At 40.6% G+C, this 23,607-nt stretch overlaps 1 protein-coding gene across 1 annotated transcript; it reads right to left on the bottom strand.

Moving 5' to 3' along the window:
* Window positions 1-12,561: 12,561 nt before the first annotated feature.
* LOC148423667 (protein FAM171B-like) lies at window positions 12,562-21,825 on the bottom strand. The gene is made up of 8 exons (XM_088414225.1): window positions 21,538-21,825; window positions 17,824-18,057; window positions 17,652-17,744; window positions 17,405-17,563; window positions 17,151-17,321; window positions 16,659-16,775; window positions 16,419-16,542; window positions 12,562-16,225 (listed from the first exon to the last, which is right to left on the bottom strand). Exons 1-8 carry the CDS (start codon window positions 21,701-21,703, stop codon window positions 15,415-15,417), a joined length of 1,875 nt encoding a protein of 624 aa, XP_088270351.1. The 5' UTR covers window positions 21,704-21,825; the 3' UTR covers window positions 12,562-15,414.
* Between the last annotated feature and the right edge of the window lie 1,782 nt (window positions 21,826-23,607).

Here is a 23,607-nt window from a genome sequence, read left to right as displayed (position 1 = left end):
TTTGCCCAAATGAGCCACATATCCGCAAAATTTGATCATTTCACTTTATCCCCCCACAACACAAAACAGATTTTTCATGAAATAATGTCTACGTAAATCATATTTGTCATATTAATTTAACCATTGTTGTTCTTGTTGATAAAACTAGCATTTCTGTATTTATTTGTGCTGTTGATAAGCTTATTTTTCATTCGTAAACTTATACAGTGTACTGTATTCCTTTGTGGTATTCAACATTTTCAAAGTATTCACGTTTCGTCTTTTTTTTTTTTTTGAATCAAGTAAGCAAAGCCAGATGCACTGGTGGTAATCTTGTAAGGGAGGCAGGGGGCAAATGACAATCATGCCAGGTCTCGTGATATTTTCTTGTTGTCTCGAAGCAGTGCTTTCCTTGCCATATTCATTTCATTTGTGAACTTGTAACACTGGAAAGACGGAAGGAAAAATGGCGCTGAATTCATGTTGTTGTCGATGCTAGCAGGACTCGCAATATTTTGTGATTTTTACTCTTATTGTTGAACGCCGCTAAAGTGCCATATGATTACAAGGTGATGCAGTATTCGTAGGCTTGTGTATATAGCTTGCCATGCATGTGATTTAGCTGGATTTGAATTGGAGAATGGCTGTGCGTGGACATTGTCCCATCAAACGCAAACTTACCAGAGGGAATCAAATACGTCAAGAAGGTTGATGTACAAGCAACACATATGCTCATATACCGAATCAACTGTTTGGGTTATTCATTTGACACGTTCTTGGTTTAGCGAATAACCAAAAATGACCGTTTACTCCACTTTATTCATTTAACTAAAAAAGTTGGGTCAAATGAATAATCCAAAACATTGTGTTGTTTTACACAAGACACCAACAATTTTTCTGTGGTTTAATTATCTGACCTGACTGTGTTATTTATTGAACAAACATGTGCTAAACGAATAAGCCGTTTTGTGGACTTTTGGGGTTATTTATTTTAAAAATGGGCTAAAAAGATAACCCAAACTGTTATTTATTTAAGATTAAAGTTCTGATTTTGTATAAAGCAGCCCAATTTTGTAAATATATGAGTCATTTGGTGGACTTTTCTTTATTTAAACTAAAAATGCCTAAATAAATAACCCAAATGCTTATCATATAACCCCAAAAGTTGGCTCAAATGAATAACCCATAAAAAAATACCACAAAATTGTGTTGTTTTGCATAAGACATCTAAAATTGCATCGTTTTGACATGCATTTTTTACCCAACGTTTTGTGTTACTGAACCCCCAAAATTGGCTCAATAAATTGCTAATTTTGTGGACTTTTATGGTTATCTAGTTAATCTAAAAATGGCTAAAAAAAAATTGCACTAAATGAATCTCCCCCCATATTGTATGGTTTTGCACAAGACAACTAAGATTGTGCAAAACCTTGTAGCTTATTCATTTTTCATATTATTTTGGGTTTCTTAAGTGTTTTTAAAATGTACAGTGGACTTCTGTTTGTATAATCAACTTTTAGGTTCTGCCAGAATCTGCAGTGTCGCTAATGCAGGGGAATAAAAGGAGCAGGTGTAAATACGGTCTGTTCTACAGCCAGAATGTGACACATGTTTGTGTGTTTGCGCGTTTGTGTAGGGGCATGTGCAGGTGTATGTGTGTATGTGGGCGTGCATGATTGATATTGCAAGTATTTACGAGTGAAGCCTTCAAAGCAAGCATGGAGTATTATATGAGAGTGTGTGAGACTTTGCTTGAGCAGAACAATAGCAAAAAAACGTGACAACGGGGGTGACCACTGTTCTTCCACTGAATGAAGGGTCACAGCTCCGCTGTGCGCCATCATATTATCATCCTCGATTATATTTTGTAAATAAATGATTCGTCATTCTCACTGTGAAAGTAAAACTCACAAAAAAAGTAAAGTTTGAATGAGTTTGCCAATACGTTGTAAGGAGTCAAAAATGCCAGTGAAAAATGTTCACTGAACATTGGCAGCTCCACACATTAGAAAAAGCTGCAAGTCACGATGGGAACATGAAGCCTCACCAACCACTTGTGATATTTTTGTACTCCTCTAGATGGCGCTCTTGGTTTGAATATAAAAGCGAGTGCAATGGAAATTTCCGCTGCATTTTTAAAACAACAGTGCCATACAGAGAAGCAAAAAATATCACGAGGCTTAATTTTCCTATTACTAAATGAATGTATTCAAATTTTAAAAGCGTTGTGTGACTCATAAAGGATAACAACTCATTTATTGACCCTCTAGCAATGCATCATACAAATAATATTTTTTGGGGAAAAATACCAGAAGCTTGGTAACTCCGTTGAGTATTTATGTTGTTTGTCTTGTTTTGCCGATGCTCCGAAGAAGTCACGCTGTAAAGTAGAGAGACAAAAGCATTTGAGACCATGTCTGTCCTTCATGTTTATACTGTACTGTACTGTATTCTACTTTGGTAGTCTTAAGTGACGCCATTCTGCTGTTCGAATGTAACTTTGGGCGATTTCTGTGATGTGAACAAAAAAAAAATCAACTATATTTGCATATGATGTCTATTTTTTATGATTATTCCACTGAGCTGAACAATGATGTAATAGTGTTTATATATTCATATGACAACAGTATAGCACAGCACTTGTTTGTAGATCTAGCATAACTGAGAAAGTTTTTGTTTAGTTTCTTGAGTTCATTGTGAAGGTATATAACTTACCACCACTTTCTTACACTGACCTAATAAAGGTAATTACAATACACACTTATTGTTGCCTGTGTTGTCCATATAGCCGCGGTGTGTTTATGTACAATTGCACGCAATTGGGGTATGTGAAGGCGCTTTTGAACAGGGTTTCCGCAAGTAGCAGCAAAAATGTTTTTTTTTGTTTGTTTTTTTTGAAACTTTGTAACATCATGTTTGATTTCTTGTCCGCCAAAAAAATGTGTGATAGTATGAATCCATATTAATTCTAACAAAACTACGACAACCATATTGAATTTGGCAAGAGTCATTAGGACAGTTTAGCAAAACATTGTTTGATCTTCCAATTCATTTGCTCTTAATTTGAAAAGCGTACTGTTCCTTTCTCTGCATCAAAAAGCATTCAATTAGATTTGCTGCTACAATCTCACATACCCACAGGGGTGGCGTCATGTGGCCCCACTTTTATGCATTTTCCCCCATGGCCAAAGTAATTTACATTGCATAAAACGGTTCAAACTTCAAGTATTCTGTTAGCTTATTGCAATTTCATGGACTAAAGTAGGGGATGGACTCCAACCAGACAACGTTTTATCATTCTTGATGATTCAGAGTTTTGTGAACCGAGAGGCCCTTTGAGACTTATTGTGATGAAGGGCCTTACAAATAACGTTGAGCTCCACCTCATTGGGCATCATTCCACGTTGGCCATCCCCCAACCAACCACAATTCAATTCCGTCCGTCATGGACAAACCATAATAGTAATAATTCATTTGTGGATTAAACTGTTAGAAACGTTCCTTTTCTGCATTCCGGAGCCCGCATTCCAAATCTGCTCTCAACTGCACGAGAAATAAGTCCCACCAAACCCTTGTCATTGTCCAAGCTGCTTTCAGGGGTTCAGCAGTTCACTCCCGCCTAAAGACACACTTCCACCCTCGGTATTTCCACACACGGCTGACTCCCACCGCTGGGAGCCCCCATATGGAATTTCTTCTGACCCTTATCTAGCTGCTAAGCAATGCGAATGGGAGGGAAGGGGCCAAATGGGCAGGGGGTGCAAAAAAGGGTAAATGAAGATGTTTCCTGTTGTTCATTGAACGCAAATGTCTGCGAGGCTTGCTCTCACACAGACATGATCGAAAACAAAGCACTACTGCACAGCACGCCGGTTTGCCCTATTTCATCCACATTTTTGTTCCTAAAAGTGCACTATAGCTGTTGTTCTCAAATCTAATGTACTGCTTTTTGATGTCATGAGAGGAAGAGACTTTTCAAATTGAGAACAAATTAATTGGCATATAAGCTGAACTCCTTTGTAAAATGCTGTATGCCTGTTTAGTTAAGTTTACTCAAATTCACATAGCAGTGTCTTTTAAGGCCCCATATCATGGAAACTTTCCCCCTTGGGTCACGACTGTCATTCGTCAAAAGGCAAGAACCCCTCCCACTCCGACGTTCATCATGAAGCAAGACGTTTGAAGAGGAAAACGCGGCCTGTTTATGGAGCCGAGTAGTCGGGACATGGGCTCGCCGCACCGATCGCGGGCTATCAATGGAGGAAACGTCTGGCGGCCCGGCCGGCTCATGACTACCAGGGTCCGCTTTGACGTCTTCCTGCCATTGTCATCCGCGCCGGGCCCCGTCACTTTCAACGCGTCGGCCGGCTTCGCCGCCTAAACTTAAGACAAAACACGCTGGCATCCATTGCAAATTTCAAGAAAAACACATTAGGAAAGTCAACATCTTGAGCGAGTTGAAATCTCCATGTCGGCAGTGAGGACTTGCAAAATCGAGGGACTACCAATGTGAGGTCAATACTTTTGACTTGCAAACTTTTTGAAAAGTACTTGCAAATATGTTTCAAAATATTCCGATTTTCAAAGTTTATAAATATTGCTTACTGTTATTTTTGGGTGGGGTTGTTAGCATTTACTTTACAAGTATGTCGTCCTTCCATTTCCATCCATTTTCTATAGCTGCCTATCCTCACTAGGGTCGCTGGCTTGCAGGAGCCTATCTCAGCTGTCTACAGGCTGTAGGTGGCGGACACCCTGAACTGGTTGCCAGCCAATCACAGGGCTCACAGGGATGACCAACCATTCACACACCCAATCACACCTAAGGACAATTTAGAGCATCCAATTCAACTGCCATGCATGTTTTTGGACTGTGCGAAGAAGCCAGAGTGCCTGGAGAGAACCCATGCAGGCACTGGGAGAACATGCAAACTCCCTCCATGAAATGGGAATAGGCGAGCTGGAATTGAACTCGGAACTCTGACAGAAAAACAAGAAGGAATGTCAAAATTCCACAAAAGGAATATTTAAACAAAAAAAAAACAAAAACAAAGATCGTAAATTATTCAAATACATTGAATTATAACTGCACATTTAAACTTCCAGTATAGGCTTCTCTCCACAGAGCCGATCTGTCTCTAGTCCGATAAGTGTCGGGAATGCGGTGCTTTGTGGCAGGTTTAGGGATGTACAGTAAGTGCTCTAAAAATAGAAGCCAACTCCGATGCCTGCCGACTTCTTTTGTCCTGCTTTGAGTTTCCAACACAGATGAGTCATCACAACAATGACTCACGTGACCTCTGAGCCCACTTCAAGTGACAGTCAACTCGCAGCAAATAAAAACCGCTCTCACACAGCAGTACATCGATTATATAAAAAAAGACAGGCAACAAAGCTGCCTACGGATCAAGTTTTCAACGCGGGCTTTGTCGGGGGTAGCCCGTTAAACCGTCCCAATGACATCATTGTTTGTGTTACTTAACTTATAGTCATTATCTGGTGAAATACTTGCTTGTCCTAATATGCTCAGTTTTCATTGTCTGTTTTTTTTTAATTTACAAGATTATTATCAATTTCAAGAGTCAAAAATAGCGTGAGAACACATTTTTTCATTCTTTATTTTTTTCTGAGAAGGCCTCAGTTTAAGATTTAAAGTATGGAGATATTTTGAAAAATGAGGACAGAAAATAGGTAGATTTTTGAGCAAGACAGTTTGGTTGAAAATGGAACACTGTCATGTTTTGGTGCAGAAAGAACTGGTCAGCCATGAAGTTAAGACAAGACAAGGCAGCTCTAGTTACATAGAGCATTTCATACACAAGTGCTTCACATAATGAAAAGTACAACCAGGCAGACACCAATGCTCAATTCGAATACAATTATCCTTCTCATCTAAAATAAATATATTTCTTACAAATGAATGCATTTATTTTTTCTTGTAGTTGAATATTTCAATTGTATTACTTAGGTCTAATAAGCAGCTATCCCCAATATAGCTTATGAATAGTACATGAATTCAATCTAAATACAGCGCTCCCTCTGCAAAATGTTTTAAGTTCCCAAATGCATCCATTAATCTAGAGGGAGAAAACAAAAGAAAACAATGAGATCCAGCTGGGCCTAAAGATGCTCATCTGGAGTTTAAGCATCATCAGATTACACTTGAAAGGGATTTAAAAAAAAACAAAAAAAAACAATGGCTGGCAGCCTCACGTGTACAACAACAATAACGCTAGGACGCAAATTGAAACTAATGTCCTGAATTGGACAATCATCTGAGATGGATCCGGACCTGGATCCCCCACAAAATGTAATCAAGTCCTCCTTGGCCCGAGTCCCACTCCGGCACACAATTTCATCTGCGATCTGGCTTTGCAGCGCGCAAACACAAACAGCATTTGCGAAGCACCGATGGGAGCGATTAGCGTGGCCGCGACTCGTAAAACGCGGCTTGCCTCCTCCTCAGAGCTTGCTTACTTATTAATAACTCATGTCGCGTCTCTTATTTAAAAGAACATTTTGTCATGATTAATATGTTGTTTTTCTGGGCAGCCAAGCTCATTTCCATCCATTGCTCCAATGTTTATTGCAATGTGTTTCCCACGGACTATTTGCTAGTGATGGGAAAATGAAGCCTCGTGAAGCACTTTTCATATTACGTCGCTCCTCTAGATGGCACTCTTCCTTTAAAGATGCGGTGAAAATTGAATTCAATTTAACACCATATTCACTTTCCACTGCATCTTTATACCAAGAGTGAGGAAAAAAAATATCAAAAGTTCTTCATTTCACTAATTTGACCTATAAGGGCATCACAATTTGATAAGTTGAACGTTTACTTCATCATGCAGGGGAGTTGGTCTTCCCTAACCTTCTAAGAGAGAGAGCGAGCGAGAGAGAGAGAGAGAGAGAGAGAGAGAGAGAGAGAGAGAGAGAGAGAGAGAGAGAGAGAGAGAGAGAGCATGGAATCAGTGCTGGTTTTAGTCAGCTAATTAGAATAAACTACAAATATCTTTCCAAAAAGCGAACATGACGGCTTTATTATATTTATTTTTTGCTGCACAATGGCAGCACACTCTGAATAAGTCAGTTGAGTCTGCACTGCGCCGTGCTAAGCGCTTTGCCTGTACAGTCGAATTAATACTGTATATAGTTTTATATGTTCAAGGCTAAATGGAAGAAAACAAGTGCAAAAAAATACCACAAACTGCTTTTGCTGATCGTTTGTCTAACAAAGCTACTTTCTCGCCGTTCCTTTTATGTTTACACCTCAGGGGCCATAAAAAATAGAGGAATCGTCTTCATAAATATGGATACACTCTTCAAGGTTCGCTCCCGGTAAAAGACACTGCAAGCGAGCGGTGCGGCGCTTCCATTATGAATGACCTTTCTGCAGTCAAGCTCAGGGAACAATAGAAATAACTATGCAAGATCTTCCTGTCCCTCATGTGTCCTCAGAGAGAGCGAGCGAGAGACTCCGTGCGTGTTTATTTGGTAAAAGTAGGATCTAGGGCCGGGAGGGGGCAACCAGGACCTGGCCCGCCTGCCGTCCAACTGAGAACACAGGAAAGCGGGGGAGCAAAAAGGCTAAAGTCCAACTTTTTCGGGATACCTGCCAGTCAGCCTCCGCAAAGACGCGGCGGACTGTCTCCTTTGAGGACTTCACCATAAAGTACCATCCATCATTGTCCCGGATGACATCACGAAGGCTCGATTCCTTCCAGGAAGGAAGACCCGGTGCCAACCGTCTGCTTCGCCAAGATAATCGAGTATAAGAGATTCTTGCCATCAGCAACTGAATTAGCAAATCAAATTAGCCCCAAAGAAAAAAACCTTGACCACCTTGTCTCTGGTCAATCCCTGAAAGAAGTGCAGCAAAATCCTGACTTCTGTGGGGCGGTGGGACAGACCTTGCTGTGAACATTTTCATAAGGCGTATTTATCTGGGTTTCATCTGTCATGCAACTATTGTACTCATCAATTCATCTATTTGATCATCACATATTTACATTTAAGCTAAAAATTGACAAAATACATTGACGAATAACATGTTTTTTTTAATCATTTCAAAGGGGATTGGTAAGAAATAGTGATAGTTGAAGACAACTTACAGTTATGGTATTTTAACCAGAAACATATAGTCATAAGGACTGTGAAAAATATGTTGTAATTTCCACCCTTGTATTTAAAAAGACTATTATTTACTAATACTAATATTTCTATTCAAGAGACTGAAATTCTGAGCATTTGGACATTTTTAGGTGAATTGATGATTGGTCATTGATTACTCTATTAAAATGAAATATAATCATAAATATTAGAGGTATCACATCACTTCCTTCTAATAACAAATGCCATTTTGACGACGAGATAATTTGTCACGACTTATGCAACGGAAAGGCTCCAGTCTCAGATCCAAGAGCTGTGCAATCAAATGAATCCCAGATGTGGACACTGACGAATATGCGATTGAGGGAAAAGTCCATTTTAGTATACACATGAAATCTCCAAATTGGACAAAACATACAAGCCCAGCTCATGAACTTGCTGACGACCTCCTAGACCTAGCGTATGTTTGTTGAACCTTTTGTCACGCCGCTTCCTGTCAAGCTTTTAGCTCAAGGAGGGCGGAGGAACACGTTACAAGCTGCACACCATGAAGAACAAAAGGGCAGCGGCGCACCGGATCCGGGAAGGCTTCGGATTTGTTTACAAGACAAGATGTATTAATATCACACGGCAGAATGATTAGAACCATTCGAAGCTATTTTTTGCATACAGATAAAACAATAGCGCATGGGATGTATAAATCACTGGAGGAAATAAAAGAAATACAAACAATAAAAGAACCACTGGCGGCAAAACCATTTGGGCTCACCTCTGGTTAAAGTTCACCAAGCCAAACCATAAGTGTGTATTTTATATTGCATGATGAATGCACACAGTTGGAACGCTTCAAAAATAGAATGAGTTCATTCAAAATAATAACTCAATGACTCCGTGAAGAGAATGTTGTGTATTTCACTCACAAATTCATTCATTAATGGCAAGTGATGGACCTACTCGTTTGTCAATCAGAAATGACATTTATTCATCTACTCGCTTGTAAATGCCAATGGTGGCACATTCAGTAAAGTCCCTCAAAATGTTTCTTCTTTAGAACAAAGCACCCATTTCCGACAGCGCTGGTATGCGATGGACCTTAAAACTGATCTGCCACCTTAACTTTTTACCGTTACATAAATGGTATGTAGTAAACATTTTTCAGCGGCTTGATTTACGTTTTTAATGTAAAATACCATCTGGATGAAATACGGGGACTACTTTTAAACTTTCTAGAAAAATTGAGAGAAATAAAAACAAACTCTTTTAACATCAAGTGAACCATAAAGCACAAAAACGCTTGGGCGGAGGAGGAAGAGTGCAACATTGTTTTTTTTTTCCTCTTTTTTTACACACTAGTCAGTAATGTCATCCAACAGCGGCAGCTGCAACATGTGTTCTTCGGCGACCTGGTGCGAGGAAAAGCTCGGAACAGGAAGGAAGTCGCGTCGTTAGGATTTGGCCCATGGATCTTGGAGAAGGGTCGCAAGTAGGTCAATCATGACGAGGAGGGTATTGAGCAAAATATCTTCATTGGATGTTAAACAAGACATGACCTTCTCGTCCGGCTTGGGTTGGGCAAGCACAGCCGAGACGGATTGAACACATTGGCATTCACTGGAACGGGACCTTAATAATGTATGCAGGGAACCTCATTCTGTCCGACCGCATTTCCAATACATATCCATCTCCATCCCCTGGCCCGATCCCAACATCTGGTATTCTCACGGATGAGTTCTGATCATCGTTCTGATGTATGATCTGCTAGGTTATTTGATCGAGAAATCCAATTACGTCTAATGGTTTACACACTTGAACGCCTTCTAATAAAGCCCATGTCAGCATCAGATTACCGTCATGACATTCCTGGTGCTCACTATCTACCCTCTGCTTCCAGTTATTCTGCCACGCATACTTTTGGCTTGTTCTCTCCAATATGTGTGCCAACAGCACAGCAACCATTGCTTCATAAGATAGAGCGTATAGTATATGCTAGTAATGTCAGCCGGCCTTGACATTATCTCTTCCCAAAACGTAATTTGCACTGCAGTTTGTAAACATTTTCAAATTCAAAATACCATGTCATGACGGGCAAACAATATGTTTGAATGTTTATGATTGGAATTTGATTAAAAAAAAATAAAGATTGATATTTAATTAAATCATATTCTTTGAAATTATTGATTCGTCTTCGTCACCGATCTAAATGCTCTTTTAATGTATAGTATATCATCTTTATTCTTAATTTCTGAATAAAAAGTTTCACTGACTTTTCAGATTGTTTTGTTGCCACTCCCTTTAGCACAGCTCCTTAACGCAACTGCAGCCATTACTATAGCTTCTATTCTAAGTGTCTTATAATGCGGTGCGCCTTAGATATGAAAACAATTTTAAAATAGTGCGGAAAATACGATACTCAATTTAAAAATAGGATCAAGTTGCTAACTCTTGGATATGCACAACAGGAAACTGAAAATCATCAATGGCAAATCATAAATCATAAACCTGACTGAGAAATGAACAAGACGTGCAAACTCTGTACTCCTTTTGTAGTGATTGACATGAAATTTGTTCTGAATGCCTCTCCTAAAAAAATGCATTGAAAGGTGTTCATCACTTTTTGCTGTTTTACTTATTTGCCTGTATGAAATGGCAGAAAAAAATACCTCAAATTGTTCCTCAAGTTGTGAGCGTTGCCAAAAAATGGCCGCCTCTGGCTATGATGTAGCAACAGCCTTTTCTCCGCTTTTGGTTACACCAAATTACTCCAGTTTATCTTCCTCCAAGAGGCCAAACAAATGGATCGTGCCGAATCAATACCACCTTTAGCCGCGTGGTCGTGGACATGCACTGATAAGCTTTCCTTTTGAGGCCAACTGAATCAATCTAGAACGACATGGAAAGAGATCAATAGACAGGCCCTGTCACAAAAAAAATCAGTCGCAATCACAAAATTGCTATATTGACATGGAGGTGGTCCATTTATGGATGACTTCCCTTCATGCGGTCTGAGGATAACAGAAGATGGATGTTGCAGTCCAAGTCAAAAATCATCCTGTTCTGCTTTTATTTAGTGGAAAACAAGCATGAGTGTGCCAGCAATGCTACGGCAGCAGTCGAATGCAGAACGGTTCCTTTTTCCTGCGCACGCACGGCTGGAAAGGCCGAGTGGGCCGGTCAAGAGGCCGACATGCTTTATGAGTGCCGAGCCCGGGCCGGCGGTATTATGTAAGAACCAGCATTTGTGCACCAGGTGTTGATGATGAAAACAGACAGGAGAGAGCAACGGGCTTGTGAAAGCCAGAAAACACGTTGCGCCCGCTCCCCGGGGGAGGACATGTTGCACAAAGCCAGGGTGGGGGTCATATGCTTTTATTTGCTTTGCTTTTTATTATCTTGCTCCGTCATTTACTTCCCTACGGCCATTCACATAGCGAGCACTGTGCTCATGACTTAACTGAGGAAAATGGAAAATTGACTACATTACTGGGTTTAATCTTATTTGATTTCGTCTTGCGGGTTACGGTATAGCTGCCAAAATAAGTACATTAATACAACAAGCACTGAAGTTGAATCCGATTTTACACATTTTTACAGTTACTCTAATTTTGTGGTTAGAAAAATGTTATCTTTCTGTCCTGACATTTTTTGTCTGACTTGGACTCAAACCTTTTTGGACTCCAACTTGACTTGGATCTTTAGGACTCTGATTTGCCTTGGATTTGGACCTTTGTGACCTGTGCAACTTACTTGACTTGGACTATATGCCCTTTGTGAATCTGACTTAACTTGAACTCGAACATTGTGCACTTGGGCCTTTGTGACTCAAAGTTGACATGGCTTTTGTAAACTTGGACCTGACTACAGTTCTGTAAGGTCCATTCAACACCTGGCACGCATATATTGCATTTCTAGAGCTAATGCAAATCCCACGGCGGTCTTTCCCTCGTCATGTAGAACCAATTCAAATCACATATGCGCCATTGTAAAGCATAAGCCATCCAGCTTACTTTTTGGACTTTCCAGCAAAGACTTCCTCGAGGCTCAGACCGGATTAAATTTACTTGCTGGCCAAGAGCGATCCGCGATTCCATTCCAAAGTGCTACTAAAGATAGCCCCGTCTTCCTGACCTCGCTGCAACCCCAACCAAGACGATTTGCCTCAATTAAGCTGACATTTGAACATTTGCCGCTGTCTCCCATCTCATTTGCAACAACAACTGCACGGAGACGCTTTGCATCCCGAGCTCCCAATTAGCGCCTCAGCCTTGCTCCGAGAGCCATGGGACCTTTTCCCTATTTTAAATGCAAATTGCCAATCCATTTTTCTCCTTGAGTGTATTTGTCTTTGCGCTTTTCATCACTCTTTCACTTTAGAGCAAATGCGCTAGTTGACAAGTCCGGATGTTGTGAAAGCCTGACCCTTATCTGAAGGCGTACAGGTGGCAAAGCACAAACACGGTAACTCAAACACATTAATCCGGCATGGAAAGTGCTTCCTTTTATTTGCACAGCTGAGGCCCGGGTCACCTTGTCGACAAGTCAGTCATACGTGATGCACTCGGACGCAAAAACCTCCACGGCCTAAGCTGCACGTGAAAAAAAAAGATGCCAGTTCTCGGCTTGCGCTGCTGTCATATTTTCTCACAGAGATTGTCGGACTTGCAGTTTCAGATCATGTATTACATGCAGGTAGTCATACATTGTATGTCCCATGATTGTAAAGCCTACACAAAATATTCTTTTTTTTTTTTTTGCTAAAGCAAATCCAGATGAAGGCTATCCAGGGGTGTCGTCTAAAATGTTTCTATGTGGTGGTCAGGGTATCACAACATGTCATTGAGGGGGAGGTTGTGGGTCTTCCGTGGAGTATTCTCCTCGTGCCTGCATGGGTTTTCTCCAGGTACTCCGGTTTCATCCCGCAGCCCCAAGAGCATGCAGGTAGGTATTAGTGGACGCTCCAAATTGCCCTGGTAGGTGTGTGAGTGAGTGTGAATAGTTCGTTTGTAGCAAAAAAAAAAAAACCCACATGTCTCCTTTAATTCCCAAACACAATGAACAGGCATGAAAACATGTCAAAGTAAATCTAGCTCACCTACAGGAATACCACATCAGAGAATATTTGTGCAGCCCACAAACGACAAAGTTTGCAATCAGAATGTAATGTGACATACATGAAAGGAGAAGCAGCTGCTCTGCATTTGCAGTTCAAGCTGAAAAGACGTTGAAGGACATTTCTTCCCAACTTTATGGGTAGCATTTGTGTTGCATATGCACAAGGACGTCTCAATCCGGCTTGATGTTTTCAGTGCAGACACACAAGGCCTTGCGGGACCCGCCCTAGCGCGGCTATAACGAGGGATGCAAACAAAATGTGGGAAATGAGATGTTACTTGAGGAGCACCACGGTATCTTTAGCCAATCCCCTTTAACCGCCAACTATTTCAGAACCTATTCACACCCAGCCATTCTATTTTCAACAGAGAGCATGTGTATATGTGAGTGCTCTTTAGGGTTGCACATTCAGAAATAGTGCCCTTGCAGTATTTCAATGCTGATGGGAAGTGGGAGGAAGCCAGAGCACCCAAAGTAAAGCCACCTACACTCATACTCAGGTTCCAAAAGGAACATGCAAAACATCACTTAGGAAGACATGAGTCTGGATTCAGACTGTTTATGTTTTTGGGGTGGTGGTTATTGAGATTTTTACAGGGATTCTGCCGGTAGTAACCAGAAACTAATACTTAATGTGGGGACAGGAAGAGTTTCAATCAATCAAGCAGGCAATCAAGCAGGCAATCAAGCAGGCAATCAGTCAATCAATCAATCAATCAATCAATCAATCAATCAATCAATCAAGCAGGCAATCAATCAATCAGTTTTGCAAAGTTTGCTGGAGATAAATATTATGTGCCAAAAAAATTAGTTCCAAAATATTAATAGATCAAAAAATATTGCCCTATATTTCTTCTCTGTAAATTGTAGATTCACATCGTGGTACGCACAAGAAATGTATTTATATAATGTAGCAGTTCCAATCGGGGATACGAGTACGTGAATTTACTTCTCAGGTTGTTTGAAAGTTTGATAAGGTTTCTGCAGAGATCAGAAATTCGAATTGTGTGTAATAATGCTGTGACGGACAAGAAAAATTCATGTTTCTTTTCAAATTGAAAGCTATTGAATTGTAAAAAGAAAACAATCTGTTGCTAAGTTGTATGATAGTAACTCCTTTTTAAAATGTGTATGCCCTATTTTATTAATATACACACACATTGTCATCTATGACGAGCCAGAAATAAAACAAATGATGTTACATGACCCATCTTCTGGAGTAGCTGAATATAATATGCATAGACATACCAAAAGGAATGTAGTTACCAAATTTAAAACGGATTCAATCCTAAAGCCATATTCATAGGTCTTTTTAGAGTCCTTGCATTCATTCCCAAGTACTCAATTATATATTTTTTCAATCAGTGAAAAAGGCTGCCATGAATAACTCAGAAATACACAGCACAACACTTTATTTTATCTATTTATCTATATATTATTTATCTATTTATTCCAATCAAAAATAGCTTGGAGGTACTTGGCGGGAAAAAAATACTTTACATCATCAAGAAAAAATAAGTAGCGAAAAAGTAGTATTACGTCAAAAAGTAGATACGTGGTTCAGCCCCCAAAACAAAGCTTGTGCAAGTCTGACATCTAGTGGTCTACTAGCCGACACTGTAAATTTGGTTCGTTTAGATAGCGGGGGATGGTCATGGATAACAAATTACAACGTAAGCAAGAAAAAAATAGTCAAAGAAATAGACAAAAGAAATTGTGGTTTATGAGATGAGTTTATGGAAGAATGTACAGTACATTGACATCCAACTCAATGTGTTTGTTACCTTTTTGAGTCTTTGAAAAGGCTCAAGACCACAGTGGTAAACACAAACGGATTAATGTGCAATGCACACGTCAACAAAAACAAAAGGGGAGCTCAAAAGCAAGTCATACAATTTTTTTTTTTTTTTTTAGTGTTAACAAGCACCATAGGCATCCAGGTTCCCAATGTGCCGATTCTATTTAAATCTATTCACATTCAAAAGTTTTTTTTTAGTTAAAAAAAAACAAAACAAGGAACATGCAGTTAATGAGGAATTTTGAGTCCCCCAAAATGTGAATTCATCAATCAAAATAAACTAAGCACATAAAAATTATGTGGAAAAAAATGACCCAAAAATGGTCAAAATGATGCACAAGTGCTAATTTGAAATCAGGGAGCGCCAGCAAATTTTTTAACGTGACGTGAGAGCGTGAGTGTGATGCCGCCGGTGGCTTTCACGGCGACGTATGTTTGGCGCTGGCCGTCCTCTTGACAAAGGTGGCCTTGCGTTCCAGAGTCACAGCTCTCCTCCCGGGCGTAGGGTTGACCTCTATCATATCCACGCCCGAATCCAAGCTCGTATCTTGACTTTCCGCCGCTCTCCTCCTCCGCCGCTGCTCGGCTACGGCGTAACGGATCTCGGCCGCCGGTTTGCCCTCCAGACTGACGAACCAGGCTCGGGGAGGCTGCCACTGGGCCGCTTTGGAAAGTTCCGCGGCGGCGTCCGCGGAATGTCTACTGCTCCTCATTTTGCTCAAGGTTTCCGGAACGGACGCAGATTCCAGGAGACCAAACTGACCTCTGGCGGTCGGCGCCAGAGCATTTTCCCAGTTATTGGCTTTTTCTTGCGTATCTCCCTGGTCTTGTGTGGCAGAGGAGCCACTCAGTGACGCGTTTTGGACGCAGCTTTCTTCAGCCGGTTTCTCCGTGCCGTGCGTGTACAAATCCACGGACTCACTCCAGCACAGTTGGTCCTGGGCTTGGAAAAATGCAGACGCGTGCAAAATGGCAACAGGCCGGTTGTAAAATAGCAATGGGTCCGCCAGAGACGTCGGAACTCGGATCAGCTCCGCCGCATTGCTTGACGGGATCCCATCATTGGTGGTCAGTGCATTGGGATTGGAAATAATATTGCTGTTATATACTGAGACCTTGACGGGCTGAGATTGAGAAGATCCTTCAATGTCTTCATTGCTGCCCGTCGCGGTGGATTGGTCTTTTCTGCTCAGCGCTAGCATGTGCGTCACCTTCGTTCGCCTCGCGGACCTTTGACAGAAAAGAGACAAGCAGTGACGGAAAGGTTCGGTTTTTCGCAAGCTTGTTATGCTCACAATTAGAATAGGAAAAAAAAGGGTAAAATTATTGCTTTTTAGCCCTTGAAAGCAACATGTTACATTTCAAGGGGTTTATTGCACCCCCACGTTGCCATATGGCACATCTTTGTCAAAGGCTTCCTTACCTGTGACAATACAGCAGTCCAGCAAGCAGGCATAGAAAAACACAAAGCATTCCCCCGAGTACCACCATCAGAAAAGAAGAATACTGGACAAAGAAGTCCCCCAGGATATCAGGGCCAAAGACATCTAAAAAAAAAAAAACAATCAATGAACGATAGAGAGGTATACATTTATTTTGGAGTAAAATCTTCACGTTTTACCACTGAAAAAAAAAGATTTGCTGCTTTTAGGTGAGCGCTTACGTCCAGTTGTTGGCATAGGTGCAGCAATCCAGTAACCAAGATAAGGAGCTCTGAAGGTCCAACTTAGCTTTTTACCTTCTGACACCACTGTCCCTAGACCTTTTCTCATCCAGCCACCTAAAACAAAATCAAACAAAACCATATGGAGTGCTCTATGGATGGAAACTGAAGTGAAGCTATTTGCTGCATGATTTTATTCCCTTAGCGTACAGTTATTTGTCCCATAACCCTGTGCGCCTCATCTAAGGATTTTCCCAAAACAAACCCGTTTTGCTTTTATTTCTGTGAAACTTATATTCAGAAAAAGATGGTAATATACAGTAAGTGAAGTGACTGTTCGACTTCTCAAGTGAGGCAGTGGAACTTGGAATGAATGATGATTTTCTAATTATCTGATGAGATCAAATCCAAAGCGCATCTCACAAGACCAAGTTAAATAAGAAGAGACGTGAAGTGAGCCATTTGATCGCGTTGTTCGGTTGCTCTACTCACCAGTGGTGCTGTTATATAACCATGCCGGAACTGAGTTGGAAGACCCGAGTCCACAGTTGTCGGGTAGAGTTAGGCTGATCTTCACAGGTCCGCCGATATGCAGCTCCGTGTCTCTGAAGAACAGTCGCACGCAAACTGCCGCCACTGGCTTCAACTCCATGCTGATGTATCCTTTGGAAGAGCAAAACAGCATGGTTACAGGAAAAAAATTAAACTAAATCAGGCCTTTCTATAAAGCTTGCAATTGTGAAAACCTGATGTGCTGCTCACGACGCCCAAGGTGTTGAGAAAATCTCCCTCCTCTGCAGGCGGCTTGGGGATGGTCACGTAGGCTTTCAAAGCGGTGATGTCGCTGCTCTCGGTCAGGTTCAGCAGGCTCTTGGGGAACTGGACAATGGGCTGGGATGAAGCATCTGCAGAGCAATCCACACGTTTATCTCATTTGATCTCATCTTACTACATCCTCAAATGGTTCTGACGATGCTAGCAATGCTACCTTACCAGATGTCTTGTCAGTGATCAGGACAGAGTCTTCAAAAAGCCAGATGTTGCCTTGTGTCAGACGGAGTAGCGGCATGGCCACTGAAGAAAAGACTGACACAAAAGAAGTCTACTTTTAATGTTGTTGTTGTTGTAGTCCAAGTAAACGGCAACTTGCAAAGACGCATCATACTTGGTGTTTTGCTAATTCTGTAGGGAAGCAATTTGCAAATGTAGCCGTTCCTGCATGCCTGCAGTGCGATAGGTGATCCACTTTGAAAAGGGACTTGGAGCAAAACACCGCCATCTATCCCAGTGAGAACCTTCTCAGTTCTGGTGTAGTTGATGTAAAGATACACCTCTGCCTGGTTCAGGTGCTGACCAGTCAGCATGTCCATGACCAGGACCTTTAGGTTGAAGTTCCGACCTGTGAATGAAGGAATATAAATGTATAGTCACAAAAAAAGGTTGATTTATTTTTAGTTTTCGTGTTTTATGGCAAGTCTACATGCTTCACACGCAACCACTGCATAAAACTCAGAGGTTTTGCTTTTTCGCATCGGGATGACAAAAGTCCAACTATGCGTTGGCTGATATCAGATTATGACGATATGATAACCTTGGACAAAAATATCAAGGAGTAGCAAGCTCACGGTGTTAAAATTACTGCTATTCAATATTTTTTTTTCCATTGAACTCAATCCATTTGAATAAGTATACAAAATATTGAATATTTGGTACATTAAGAAATGTGTACCATGTTTCATACTTAATAAACACACTGGTAAGCTACTTTTAAGACAGATACCTCCTCCTCATCCTCCATGCATGCTAAGAAGGTTAAAAAATAAATGAATAAAACATAGAAATTTGGTAAACTCTGCAAGCACTCGTGATTCCGTATTATTGACAATTGTAAATCTAAAAATAAATGTACTTCTACCTCGCTGGTGAGTGAAGAATATGGACAAAATGTGCTTCCGTCAGTAACGTAGTAGTTGAAGTGGAAGTCCATCTGTCTCCAGCCCACCTCTGGCAATTTCATGATGACCAATTATTATCTGTTTCAAACTACAATTGCATCGCATTGATATGTTTGTTTCAGAGCCAATAACACATTTAAGTCTCCTGTGAGCTAGCCCAATTATTTATGAGCTCTGAAGTGGATTTGTTCTCTATCTTTGCACTTATTCGAGCATAAATAGGAGACATGCTGGCCGCCGGTCCTGCTTCATGTATTTGTGTGGGATGCGCCGGATTTTGCTCAGACAAAATGGGCACAGCAGTAGACACAAATGAATAAACTGTCTCTCAGGAGGTTATGAAAGCAGTCATTAAAGGCTCACAAAATTAAATTAGTGCGATCACTACCAAATTAAAACTTGGCAAATGATATGTGGTCGGGCCTTCCCAGAAAGCCCCACGCCACTCGCTATATATTAACAGTCCAGCAAGTGCCAAAGGCAGAAAACAGAGACATAATCCCGCATCGTGGCGCTTCATCACATCTCCTGTGAAACAAGGGTTTACACCATGAGCCAGAGTACAAAAAGCAGTGCCGGTGGGTAAACTTGCTGCTTAAGGGACATGTTGGGAGAGCGCAACAAAATGTTCAAGTGGAGGTGTCTGGTGCCAGATTACAATAATCTTCCCCATTTGGCCAGGGGAGCATGCGGCAAAGAGGTTTATGATGAGGATTGAAATGGTACATGGGAGGCCATTGACGCCCATGACAAATAGATCCTCATGTTGCATGCATTCCAGCTTCAACACACACATTTGTGCATTTGCAAGGGACACTATCATTTGAAAGGAAAACATTCGAGAAGGCAGAGCAAAAATAATCCCACTATTAACCACTAACCCATTTTTGCACAGGCTATTAAATAGATCACAATCATGATTGGTTTGTGCCATGTGACCACTAGACAGCCATAACAGATGGTCCTCCAGCGACTTAGCTCTTGGAGTGTGTGTGTGTGTGTGTGGGAGGGGGGGGGGGGGGGGGGGCATACAAAACCCTCACCCACGCCTGATGATATAAACATGGGCAGTCTTGTTTGTGTCAGAATTAGGTCATGCATTCCTGAGAAAGAAGAAGAAAATGCGAACCAAATACAAGCATTATGTTACAAGACAAATAATCGTTATAATTTATACAAATACAAAAACAATTAAACAAACTGGCCTGCATTTAGTATAATATATATATATATATATATATATATATATATATATATATATATATATATATATGTGTGTGTGTGAGTGTGTCTCTCACACGTGTCTCGTCCCATTCCTATGTTTAAAGGGACAATGAGTACGAGCAAGACTGTTTTTCATTAAAAATAAATAAATTAAATGATTGTGAATTTCAAAATCTTGTGATTAAATGTGTTCTTAACAACCAACAGTACAGCATGTTTTAAATTTAATCATAGGTCTAGTTATCATGAAATGGTATTGGAGGCTGCCATGTCTGGACTGAAAAACGCTCGAAATCTTACACATTGTTCCTTTAAAGTATTGACGCTAGCTGTCAACATGGTAGCATTATAGTTGTCCTGAATGCGGGGGCAATTGTATTTGTTTGATGTTTAGTTTGACAGGGGTAATAAACAACTGAAGCCTCTTTGTTTTTTTCTTTTTTAATTATTAAATATCTGCCATACGGCTACTTTTCCGAGTTGATTACTGCCATACAAATCTCAAATCTAAAGCAAATATAAGACAACTTAAAAAAAAAGTTCACAAATTTATTGCAAGAAAGAGAGAGAGCTTTGGTGGCATCTTGTGGCACCTTTTACAGGAGGGGCATGAAAAACAAGAGATGACTTCTTGAGCGTCTGCTTAGGCATTCGTTCCTTTTTCGCCATTTCCATAGCAACTGTTGCAGAGAACAGAATCCAAGCCAGCGGAGGACAGAAAGCAGGAAGCAAGGCAACGGAGGGGGTGGACTGCATTTGGTGCGCTTCCAAGTGTGACTATGCCGGACAATTTAGAGTGTGGGACAGCAGGCTCATGTGATGACCACTTCACTCCCACCACACAGAATGAATTAATCATGGCTCTGTCCTTAATGTGACTCGGCTAAAACTTTTGACAAGTCTGTGTGTTCATATCCGTGTCGAAGAACGTCAACACGCTTCAAACGCTCACAAACAGGAGGCAATGAATGGGCCTTTGTCAGGGATCTGCAAAAGTGGAGTTGATTCCAAATCCCTTTGGTATATTTTCTGTTTGTTTTTTAAAGTCCAGCTCTGTCTCTAAAATGGCTGGTAAAATAAGTGATACATGAATTAAGTAATAAAGAAATAGGTTGTAAACTTAGTGGTACTAAAAGGCAAGTACATGATTACTTTGAATACTAATGTAATCAGTTATTATAGGTAGATACGTATTAAAGTATTAAAAACTTTAGTCAAATCAATTAAGTAATAAATTACTGCAGGTAAAATAACCAGTCAATTGTATTTGGGACTCAAGTACTAAAGTATTTCACTTTGCTATTTAATTATTTAGTTAAGTATCTAAAGTAATTCATTACTTCTCGTCCGACACTTTTTATTTACACGTTTACATTTTAAAACTTTTTTTTTAAATGAAACAAAAACGATGAGGCGTAAACTAAATGTATATTTTATACATTAGAATTCCATTTACTTACCCCTCTATGTTTTTTATAAAAAAATAAAAATGAAACATGAATGACTGCACGATTTCCATATACTAACGGTATGTTTGAGTGTGTGTATATGGGTGTGTGTGTGTGTGTAGGAGGGAGGAGGGATGAGTAGTTGGAGGAAAGGGGGTGGGTGGTCGGGATAAACGCAAGAAATAAACGCGTATCATGTGACTCGGTCACGACGTGTGGAATTTCCGTCTGTTGAGGGTGCTGCATACTAACCGTCGAAAGGTTTGACGACCGGCTGCAGCGGCCGCGTGGAAAAGTTGCCCCCATCCTCATCGACATGCACAGGATGGGGTCTCCTGTAGGTCCCAGTGGGGCTGAACTCTCCCGACGCTTCGATCCCGCAAAAAATCAAAGCAGACACCAAAAACAACAGCAGCATGTTTTGGAGAAAACGAAGGTGAACAATATAAAAGAGAGAAGAGAGAGAGAAAGCCAAAACTAAGACACAAGCGTCATCAGGAACTTGTTCCTTCGTGGGGCATCCATCTTCTTTGCTGGCAGGCTTGTTGGGGGCGGGGGTGCCGCGAGGGGGCGGGGGACTCTCCGCCCCTCCAGACTGCGTGAGGACGCCTTTTTTAAATTGTTTTATTACATTTTAGCTAAATTTGTATTTCTTTATTTCCAATTGTGATATCAACATTGTATAAGAGCATTCAATTGCTTGCTTCAAAAATAGAAGAAAGCTAATTTACATACACGCGAGAAAAAAATATATATAATCCAAGGCAATACCTGGCATTATCTTTTGCCACCACTAGAGAGCGACAAACACACAAATATTTTCGTTGCTGCGATGCTGTTTTAAATTTGAACTAAATAATTATGTACGTAATGGTGTAGAAAATACAGGGTATGTAATTCAGCAGAGTATTTGAAAAGTGTAGTATAATTGTTGTATAATATCTAGTACAGAGTTTCTCACAAAAAAGTTAGTCAGTACCAATTGTAAATTTTCTCTCTTTCACTCTCTCTGTCTCTCTTTTCTAATAAAAGCCTGAATAATGGCTGTGAGTTAAGATCATTGTTTCTCTTTTTCAGTGTACAAGCAGTGTACCTCCCCAGCAATATTTTTTTAATTACTAAAAAAGCATTCCTAGCAATGCCCTTATGAAATGTGAACATTACTTCCCATACAGCCACACTGTTTTTCCTGACCACTGAATCTTCAAGCCTGCTACTGCGTGATGATCATGACAACTAACTGAACAATCAGTTTGAAATCTCAGAAGTATGAAATAGTTGGCCAAAATGTTAGATCTGAAACACATGGTGTGTTAGCATTTTTTTTTTTTTTTTTTTGGTAGTAGTGGTGGTTGGGGGGCAGTGGTTGTGGTGCATCGTGAACTGGGTCTTTGGGATCCATTTCTCTCTAATTTGATGCAGTAATGGTTCATTAGTCCATGAGACAAGCTCACGAGCATGTGTCCACACTCGTCTTGTCTCCCATTTTATTCAAGCACAGAAAAACCTTGCTTCTCATGACGTACTTCAACTGTGTAAAGGTGTGATTTCAAAAATAAGTTCACACCGAAACAACACAGAACATATATCCACTTACCAAGTTTAGCTCATTTTGCTTATTTTGAGCTGACCTGTGTCGATTCTAATTGGATCCTGAAAATTTGATCAGATTTGTGTATAGAAATAGAAACAAAAACAACAAAATCAATAAAAGTTCAAACTGGCTACAGTGACTTCACCCCATTTTTTTCAATTTTTGTGACTTTTCTTGGAAAGAGGATTTCCCAGATGAGTTCACTTTTTTAATCATAAAAAATGGCAACACAATCAAAATGTCTGGCAAGTGTACAAGGTTGAAGCAACGTCAATAACTAGAAGGGCCAATGGGGAAAAAAATGTTTGCCTCGGCAGCTGTGTTCCTCTTGAAAATACCAGCGGCGGACCGCAGGCAACACAGTGATGTGAGGGTGTTAGACTGAGTAGCAGACGGCGTCAAAGACTGATGATGACCTTGCCCGGAGACGCAGCTGCAAATTACCACTGAAGTATGGCTGATTTTTCAGATTTGTTCTCTAGTTTAGCTATTATTTCATGAAGAATTCAAAGCAACCACATGAGATGCGCAGTATACATATTTTGCCATTCAAAATACATTCACATAAACAGTGTTCTTTCGCTACATCACGCTTAATGTTTCGAACGTGCTGTGAAGGTTTCCTGCATGCCAAACAGACGAGTTGCCTGCAATCGAACTTGTCATGGGCCCTCCTCGGACATCAGCCTAGGATGGAGCCAGTAGCTGACCAAATATGAAAACAGGAA

The sequence above is a fragment of the Hippichthys cyanospilos genome, chromosome 5, assembly GCF_059441005.1.
Source record: "Hippichthys cyanospilos isolate Australia breed blue-spotted pipefish chromosome 5, RoL_Hcya_1.0, whole genome shotgun sequence".
In the NCBI taxonomy this organism is placed as follows: domain Eukaryota; kingdom Metazoa; phylum Chordata; class Actinopteri; order Syngnathiformes; family Syngnathidae; genus Hippichthys; species Hippichthys cyanospilos.
This window is presented reverse-complemented; position numbering and strand designations above follow the sequence as displayed.